The sequence below is a fragment of the Anomalospiza imberbis genome, chromosome 4, assembly GCF_031753505.1.
Source record: "Anomalospiza imberbis isolate Cuckoo-Finch-1a 21T00152 chromosome 4, ASM3175350v1, whole genome shotgun sequence".
In the NCBI taxonomy this organism is placed as follows: domain Eukaryota; kingdom Metazoa; phylum Chordata; class Aves; order Passeriformes; family Viduidae; genus Anomalospiza; species Anomalospiza imberbis.
In genome coordinates, this window is record NC_089684.1 from 13,179,920 (window position 1) to 13,190,226 (window position 10,307).

Genomic DNA, 10,307 nt, shown 5'->3' on the forward strand with positions numbered 1-10,307 from the left:
AGGCAGCTCAGTAACTAGTCACATTCTGTTCTTAAATAACAGCTCACAGCCTGCACCAAAGGCTTTAATGCAGAAGTTCTGAATGCGTCAGTATGAAAATCTTACCTAATGCCTCAGCAGAGAGAGCTCTACTTTGTGTAGTCATTACAACAGCTTAACTAGCCTGCCAGTTCTTCCTGCGTTCATCTCCCACTATCTAGGTAATTCTAAAGCTCAGGCACAAAGATGAGTCAAGTTCAAACAGCTCAGTGCAAGTTCAGGTCCTTAAATAGCAATTTATTTATATTACTCACTTGAACCATGATAGGGACCTTCTTCATTAACAACCTTCCTAGTATGAACTTCCAAGAGACTGTTTTTCCATTGTGTTAGTCCTTCAAGTGGGATTTGAGTAGCATGGAAAGCCATTCTTGTGCCCTTTCAAATAGAATTTCACTGTGAATGTCCATGTTCCAGCTGTATTTATTGGTTACGCACTGGAACAGAGAAGTCATAGAGTCTCCATCTGCAGAGATACTGAAAATCCAACTGGACACGTGTAACAAAATGCATGCTTAATGTCAGTAGGAGCCATACTTAGCATATGTGGAAAATATATCCTAAATTTAACTACTGTTTTCCATTTCAAATATAAGTTTGATCTTAAATTTAGTCTTAAATGTGATAATGATGCTAAAAAGTTTTTGAGTTTTGATCTGAATTGAATTTAAGCACCCTAGAGGAGCATAGATCTCTAGCTTTGTGTTATATTCCGAAGTTAACATGGAAAACAAAACAGGTGGAGCTTTGTGCCTTGCTAGTTAGATAAATATTTGATGACACTCCTGATGGTTGCCTTACTTGCCCTAGAGAGGAAGATAAGCAACAAGCCTCAGTAAGTCACAGACAAATACACACTACAAAGTCTTGTTTTGCATTCTTTTGAAGTTGGTAACCTTGTTTTTTATTTCAAAAAACGTGGCCCAGAGGACAGGACTAGGTATGGCTTTGAATTTCTATTTATGGGTACAACTACATCACCCTACTTATTACAACGGGGAAGTTATTTATGTAGATTAGCTGAATTTACATAACAAAACAGCTAATAGGGATTTTTGTTGTTACACACAATGCAAAAGAATAATGTTAATTATTCCTGGTAGGCTGAAAAAGTATTTATGATTTGTATAGCATTCAGTATTTGCCAAATGTAATGGCTGATTCTTTACACCAAAAAATTGACAAAGAGATGCCCTGGAGCTACTTACAACATGCAGAAGTAAGTGTGAAGAGGACGCTTTTGCTCCAAAATTTGCTTGTTGCAGGGGAAGAGTACTTCAACAAAAGCGAACGTGTAACTGTGGGGAATAAGAGGGACATATATGTAGTTTGCTTTCTTCTCCATTTTCTCTCTTTAAAAGGGAATTGCCAAGACAAAGACAGTCAGCACTGGAGAAAAGCACTTCATAAACGTATTTTGAGAAGGAGAAAAATTGAAACCCTGAATAATACTAGTATTGTTTGTTAATAATCTAGTTTTAAAAACCCATTTTAAATTGATATCTCAACTTTTTTAAGGGGTTGGGGTTTTTTTTCTCTTTAGGGAAGCATATGATGCAAACCCTTTAATTGCTAAACCTGACACTGGTTTATAGAAAAGCAAATTTAAAATATATTTAAAATATTCTAGAATTTATATGGCACCAGCAGTAGGGAGTCAAGTTTCACATAAATTTATTCTGCTTGAAGAAACAGGTCTAGGTTCAGCTGACCTTTTTAGTATACATTACTGAAACAGCACTTGATATTCAATGTATAACATAAACTTTCTATTTCAAAGGTGTCCTTGAATGGCCATTTTGGACAAAACTCGTTGTGGTGGCCATTGGGTTCACAGGAGGCCTGGTGTTCATGTATGTGCAGTGTAAGGTTTACGTCCAGCTGTGGCGCAGGTTGAAAGCCTACAACAGAGTGATTTTTGTTCAGAACTGCCCAGACACCATCAAAAAACTGGAGGAGAAAAGTTCTTCGTGCACTCAGCCCTCAGAGGTGAAGGATGCAGTGGTGGTGCCAGTAGCACAGACAGGTACAAACTCTCAGCCGGCGGCGGAAGAGGCGACATCGGAGGTGATGCCAGTTTGACACGGACATCATTGCTTCTTCCTTGCAGAGTAAGCTGTAGTGTTTGCTACACTCCAAATGCTACAAGAAAGTAGAAATGACTGAGCATTTTTTCAGTTAAAGAGGACCCCAACCAAACAACAAAAAAAATACCCCATACAAAAACCAAAACCGTACAAGGAAAATGGATCCAGCAAAGCAACCTGTTACTGTATGGAATGTGACCGTTCGTGACGTAGTTTCGCAACTAGTCAGCAAGTGTAGTGAAAGTGGAAGTGTAGAAAGTGCAATAGAGAACAGGTTTAACAGACAATGCCAAACCTATGTAACACTGTATTTTTTTTTTCCCTCCTAACTGGGCTGGCTGGGAAAGTAGAAAACAGAAGTGATACAATGATTTTGTTTACAGAAGACACAAAACCTTTCAACTGTTTACTACCAGAAGTTGTATTTGCTATTTACCTTTTCAAAGATTCGTTTCAAAGGGTACCAATCCAAGTAATATGTATTAACAGAATCAAAGTACCGAGAGCTGTACTGCAGCACTCCCTCTCTAAGCCTCGTACGGTAACACCTCCATGTGACTGTAGTGGAGCCTGAATGTTTGGGCAGCTGTGTCAATGATGGATATTTGAACCAGTTGTTTTTAACTATGGCTGGATTTTTGAAAAGTAAGCAGTTCCAACCAGTATAAACTCACGTCTCTATAAGCTGCAGATAGTTTTTTTTTTAAAGGTCAGGGAAGTAAGTATAGGAAGGAGGTAATATGTAGATATGCATTTGGAAGAGCAGCTCCGCTGTTTTATTTTACTTTATAGGAGTGAATTAGGCATACATTGGATAGACAAAGTATTGAGGCAGAATTGTAAATGAAAAAAAAAAAAAAAAGCAGTTTACTGCAAAATTACACAGAAGTAAATTGTCTGTTATCAAAGGTCTGAAAAAGGATGACACGTACTGAAGTACTGAAGATGGAAGCTACTTTTGGTTTTATTTTTTTAAGATTCATGATACAGGAAGGTAGATGTAAGAGAACATACCTACCTACATATCTTAAGAAAACATTAGTTTTTATCTCTTTGCTCTAAAAAGATAGTTTTTATCTTCCTGACTGAAAAAAACAAATCAATGGTTTCCTTCTGTACAGGTAAACTTAAGTCATTAGACATTCAACAGCTCAGTTATTAATTTTGTGTTTTGAGCACTGGCATATAAAAATGAAGTGTGAATAGCATTAAAAGGTGCAATAGATAAATGAATGTAGATATAATACTGTGTCCAACAGGGTGAATTATATATAAGGAACCAATTTTGTGATTCACTTTGCAAAACTGTGGTGTTTACTGTAAGGACACGAGCAAGTCTTGACTCAGAGTAGTTATGTACTGGTGTGCACAAGTTTGGGGCCTGAACATAATGTGTATTTTAAAACAAAGTTGAAAGTTCTTTTTTTTTAATCTTCTATTTAGTAAAGGAGGAAAAGCAAATAAAGAACCAGAGTAATGAGGACAGGAGAGTAGAGATTCACTTAAAGGAGGGCTATCTGCCACAATGACAAGTGAACTAGAGTTCTGCAGAAGCCTTGAAACTTCTACTGGTAAATTTTCTCTTTGTACATTCAAATATTTACAGTGAAATAACAGACTTATCCCATTCTTGCAGATACCCAGGCTTTAAGGCCTAAGATGTATTGGAATTTATATACTAGGTATTCCTTTGTGAATGTTTACTGGCTTAAGGCTCAGGGAATACTAGAAGTAGCAGTGTTAGCAAGAAATGTGTCTTCAATCAGATCATTATATTCTTTTGTATTGGAATTGCTCTTGTAATTTGGCGGTGACTAAGTGATTGTTATCTGGCTAGACAGGACACAAAATCTTGGTGCTTGAATGGGTCCTTAATACACGTCAATATTTGCTGTAAGTTACTCCAGGTGACTTGGATTTATGTTGAAGTTTTTTCATGTAATGGCACACACTTTTTATATAAAATATTTTCCCAACTATACAACTGCAACTTGCAATTGTAGCAGCTTCTTATTTGAAATGGCATACAAGAGAAACCAAATAATTTCTCCATTTAAAATTGTGGTGGAGATTTCAGAAGGTTTTCAGAGCATGATGACACAACTAAGGAATGTCTAGTAACTGCACATGCTTAAGATAGTCTGCAATGGTTTTGGTTTTCAAATAAGATAGTCTGCAATGGCATGGTTTTCAAAAAGCTACTCATTGAAAGGTAACTCTCATGGTATCTGACGTCAGACACTTAAAATTACTAACTGCATCTGAATGTTTGGAAGGATGTTTACAATAAAACTCAGCAAAATTTACTGACAAGGAACATTATTATGAAAGATAATTAAGAGCTTTCTGAAAAAAATAATTTCCTACTAAGTGACAGTAACCCTGCTTATTTAGCCAGCTTGTTCTTTGACTGTGGTAACATCATGATCCCACTGAAAGTACTTTATCTCCTATTTTGTCAGTTTACTGGACAGTAATTTCCATTGGGGTTTTTTTTCTTGAAGAAGTATAAAATTCACCTTGAAGAAGAAAATACCTGAAGATTTTGAAAGCAGAACTGTAGCATCCAACAAGATTTTGCATTTTTTAAAAACACACTTGAAGAGTCAGCAACAGAAAAGACAATGTGAAAACTTTTATATCAATGCCTTCAACTTCAAACACTGTTCTGGCACTCAACCATATATGCAACTGAGTTTACAGTTAATTAAATAAAATAAAGCAGAAAGACTTCAGTTGAAATTCCTCCTCTCCCTTGGAAATCCTGAATGTGGACAGCAGGAAAAGGAGTAAAATGGGACACTGTCTGCTGAGATGGACAATGAGACAAGTCACCAGCAAAAGATTTCAGCTGGCTTGAAGCAGCCTTTAACCTTTTAAAGCATTACAGTGTTAGCCTGTGCATCCCTTTCTCTTCTTAGATGCATTGGATTTTCTAGAGCTTTCAGGAATTTCATGCAGGATTGGAATTAGTTTCTGAAGCAGGGTACGAACTCTTCAAGAGGGCAAGGAGCTATTCACACCACCATGCCTTGGATTCTGGTCTTCAGTAATAAGCAAGTACATGGATAGAGAAACTAGACAGATCCTTATCAACCAATACGTTTTCATTCCCAAACAAAGTACAATTTTCTGTATTAATTTATTAACCACAGTATTCTATCCTGAAAAAACAAACAAACAAACCACCAAAAACACACAACTAAATAGAACAGTATACTGAAGGTTTTAAGATGAAGTATAAAGACTTTTTAATGAAGATACCATCTCAAATAAAGAACCATATCAAATTCCTGTGTAGCCACAGTGCGGCTCTGGCAAATGTGCTCACAGTGGAATTTGGCCTGTCTAAACCCACAAGGGCAGAACCTGGCTCTGAGTTGCCATTAGCAAGAACAGCTTGTTTAACCTAAGTTTTAACAAAGGTAGGTAGAAGTAATTTGGTGTCAGGTCAGATCTGGAAGTCTGAACAAGATACTCCTGTATTCACTCCTGTGAACACGCACATTTCTTTTCCTGTGTTTAAGTTACAAGCATTATAATGTTTATTTCAAACTGGCATAAACATACCACAGTATGGTTTGACTATCAGTAGCATTATAAAGATTCTTGATTAGTCCAACTGTGCCATTCACACACTGCTCTATCTGAAGGTAGAGTTTATTTTTGTTGTGTAGAAAAAATAATTCTCCATCTCCAGAACAAAGAGTTTGTAACTTCCAATAATGCAATGAAACTTACTCTGGTGAAAATATTTTACTGTGTATAATATTCGGAACTACAAGTTTGTGTTATTTGTTGAACTCCCTCTCTTTTGCAAAAGAAAAAGTATATGTTTTTGTGGGTGAATGTGTATTGGAAGACAGAAGGTAAGGGAAACAAAAGTAATGTATCTGCTTAATGTTGTGAAAAATGTATTTGTATTAAACAAATTATTCAAAGTACTGCAGTATTCTACATTTGTCACCTTGTTACCTAGAGCATCATATGCTGAACATGGATTGGCAAGACCAAAATCTTGCAAGAAAGGTAAACAATATAACTCAGTTGCTTACTTAATACTGATAAACTTGCTAAGAAGCAAGGGGCTACTTCTGGGTACCCCACCTTGGCAGAATGTTCAGGAAAGTACTTCATAGTACAAAAACACTTGAAAAGACTTATAGTTGCTTAACTTGCAGGCTTCAGCCCTATAAAGAAGCCTAGAAAGCAACTGGTTTTGCATCCATAGAATAATGGATGACTAGTACTGGGTTTCAACTCCAGGGAGGCAAGAGGATGAAAGCTGCCTAAGGAAAGCAGTGCCTTGGTACAAACTGTTACCGTGATTTTGGAATGTCCAACACATAAAAGCTTTAAATACGGATTGGACAATTAAATACTTTAAAGCTAATCCCAGCTCAGATTGTCAGCATGGATCCTCTTCCTTTTTGTATTATTTGATACTTTTATTTGGTGAGGTTTTCTCGTTTTCAAAACAGTAAAGACATTTTTTAAAATGAAAAGGAATATTGCATGTTTACATTATAAAAAAAGCCTGTGCATTTTGTGAAGTGTAAAATGAAACAAAGTATCTTACCTTGACTAAAAGAGAATGTTCCAACCAAGGTCCAAATTTAGTTTTGTACAGATCCACCTACTCAGTATCTTTCTCGTAGATGGTCAGCTGGGGAGAAAGTGAGCTAAGTTTCAAAATACCACAATTCTTGCTAGAATCATATGGCTGATGATCGGTAAGAATATGTGTTCAAAACACAGAAGTAATGTTCTAACAAACTTCATTCTGTATATCCAAGGCTAGCCACTTTTTCATTTTCTTAAGGTGCCCTAACTAGCTCACTATGTAAATCCAAATGGATTCACAAATCCCTGCAAGATACAGAAGAAACAGCATAAACAAAGAAGTTAGCCTAGTAAAGAGATATCAATTTCCATTTATTAGCATATGGAAAAGTGGAGCCAATTTTGGTTTCATAATTAAGAGAGCAGAGGTATGGCTCCCTGAGCTTTTTGTTTTGCACGCAAGAGTTAGAATCTCTTGAAGAAGGGCACCGTTAGAACACAAAGCATGTTTCTGTTTAGCTTGATGTCCGTATACACACATCCCAGCCAATAAAATATTAAGGCTGTTCTGCATGAGCTTTCCTAAAAGTCAAAGAAATTGTCAAAGAACTTGCCAAAAATACTGGTGTACCACATTTCCACCACTTATGACACACAGCTCAGAAAATAACCTTGACTGAGAACAGAATGATTCCAGTTTGCTGGACAATGTGGACCCTGGGACAAACTTGCACTTTTGCTACTTGCAAATACCTATAACTGATACTAAATGAATCACAGGACTTTTTTTTTTTTTTTAACACATAGAAGATAATATATGAAAATAAAGTAATTAGCACTATTCCAAATAAAGAAGATAGGTCACAGTAATTTTTAAGTGTGTTAAGTAAATCACTAATAATTTGAGGAGATACTTCTGTAATGAAACATGGACCATTACATGTGTATGCACATACCTGGGGACATGGTGAACAACATGATCAACATATTTTAATAATGGCTCACAAACAGGATAGAAGTGGAAAGCAATGTTGCAAGATTAAGATGGGGTCATATTAAAGTCAGACAAGGACAAACCTAAGTGTTAATGGCTCGCAGAAGAAAGACTGCTCCTTACAGGAGCCCAGAAGATACAGTCAAAAAAACAAATCAGTCCAGAAGTTCTGGCAAAGGCTTTAATGAGTCTTCAAGTGCCACTTACCTCTAAGTTTGCTACCAAATTTTGAGAGCTGGGGAAAAAGAATGTTTCATTAAAAAGTGTAGATGAGATTTTTTGAGCACTTCGTGTCTGAGCAATGGGCATCATCCCTTTATCAGTTTTCAAATCAGCATGGTACTGTCTTGGTCAATTGTGTGAACTTGAATAAGAGCTGATATTAGTAGGATGCTTCCCTTTTTATTTCGCAATATTGTTATTGCTAAATTTATTATTTAGTAATTCTGTTTTTAAAGTAATGCCAACGTTTTAGTCTAATAACTTGTTTTATTTTTCCTTTGTAACAGGTAACTAGTTACATACTAATAATTTTAATATTTTAACATTTTAATAAAAAGTGGATAGTCAAGGCTTAGGGAACTTGATTATAGCACCATTATGGTAAGTGTCTCACCATCAGCTTATTTTCAGTTTAATTAGAGGAACTCTGCACAGGACACCTCTGGCAGGTGATTTTAAGACAACAGCTTAAACTGCAGAGCATAAATCACAACACCTACTTAGCAAAGTCTCTTACCTTCATGAAACCTAGATCTTTTGGGGAAGTCTGGAAATCAACTATAATGAATTTTTGCTCCTGAAAGACTGGAAGATAGAATGATAATTTATGCATTGTATTACCTTTTATTAGAAAAGTAACCTGGAAGGTTCCTTAAGCAAAGAACTTTTTCTGCTGAGAAAAAGAAAGGTTTTTTTGTACTATCCTTTCCTATCTGCCAGGTGTCTAGCAAACCCGTTTTAAAAAAAGTTAAACTCCCATATACACATTTTTGATCCCAGACTTTATCCTCACATATGGCAGTGTCATCACAGAGATGAATAAATATGTTATTGCATTGAAAGACAAACTAACGAAGAAAAAAAATTATACTCTCTAAGTATATCCCTTTACAAATGGCTTAATTTGTTTGCAATACTAAGGAATTGTAAATTAATTTACATTTACTGTATACAAGCAGGTTTGAGAACATCAGCATCTTATGTTTGGTTTTGGTTTTTCTTTTTTTTAAATCACATTTGCTTTGTGTAAATGAAAGAAAAAAAATCATCATTTCTACTGAACTTAAAGTCAGCTGGTTCTTTCCAGCTGAGACCATCAATAGGGTATGTTTCACAACAAGTCAGCTGCTACTGAAAGGCTGAATGTAATTCAGCCAGTTCCTTAGAGAAGCCTGGATGAAGTAAAATGCAGTAAGAACATTGCATCAAACTGGAAAGTACACAAAAAACCTGAATTTCTCACATGAAAGTGGCTTTATGTGTAAAAGTATTACTATTTTGTTTGAAATATTGTATATTTAATATGAGCCATGATAATTAATGAAATAGTAATTTTAACTATTACAGCTTTAGAGTTGAAAACTGAAAAAAACACAGGAACGTTGCAAAAAGGTATTTGACAAATTAGAATGAAAGAAATCTTCCCTAAAATGAATTCTGTGACAGAAAAAAAACCCTGTAAATTACAGAGAATATGAACAGAGGATTTAGCATTAAAATCTGAAATCCTTGGCAACAAAAGAACAGAATTTCAAGGTATTCTCCACAGCAAGTTTGTAAGAATAGAAAACATCACATAACTATTTCCCATTCCCACTGTTACCAGCATCTACTTTCTGAATTTTAAAGAAACAAAGTAACAATTCAAAACTCCTGAGAGCATTCGTCTTTTCTTCACCTGTAGGAAAGAAACTCATTAACATACAGCACTTTAATAGCTGGTTATAAAGCATGATTGGATTATGAAATTAATTGAAGAGATTCCAGCAGCTTGTCTCAGTAACATATGTGAGGCAAAAAACTCTCTCTACATTCCCCACCACCCCTCCCCTGGCCTGTCAGGACAAAAAACTCTCAGCACAGAAATTATGAATAAATAAATAAAAACGTGGCTATGGGGGTTTTTGTTGTTTTTCCCACTGCCATGTTAATATTCTACAACAACTCATCTGATAAATTGGTCTTGCACATCATCAGTTTGAGCCTATATTATTTTAAATTCAGATATTAATACTTGACAGCTACATATTATTTTTTCTGATAATTCAGTGTAAAAAGTCCACATGCAGACACTGTTCTTTTTTCATTACTTGTGCAGTAGTTTAACAACAGTTTAAAAGCCAGCTAAACAAGCAATGACTATATGGATTTCAAGGAAGAAAATGCAAAAAGTCAAAAATGTCTGATCTATAAACATGTTCTTGTAGTCTGAATGAAAAGTATTTTAAAAATTCTTAATTTCACACATCAACCAGATTTTTATAACATCCGATTACTGAATTGTTTCAAGGAATATAAAGGAATATAAAACATCTCATTCTTCATAACTGCATGACAATCTTTTTGAAGCACTCACCAGGATGTCACCTAATATACTGTAATTGCTATGATACCTCCCAGTT

At 35.5% G+C, this 10,307-nt stretch overlaps 1 protein-coding gene across 6 annotated transcripts in view; it reads left to right on the top strand.

The window, feature by feature from the left end:
• Positions 1-6,195, top strand: part of MARCHF1 (membrane associated ring-CH-type finger 1) — a 223,406-nt gene extending 217,211 nt beyond the window's left edge. For all 6 annotated transcript variants that reach the window (XM_068187157.1, XM_068187158.1, XM_068187163.1 and 3 more), the window contains one exon: positions 1,820-6,195. In XM_068187157.1, the coding sequence (XP_068043258.1) occupies positions 1,820-2,121 (302 nt within the window). In that variant the 3' untranslated portion in view covers positions 2,122-6,195. The remainder of the gene's footprint in view (positions 1-1,819) is intronic.
• Positions 6,196-10,307: the final 4,112 nt, after the last annotated feature.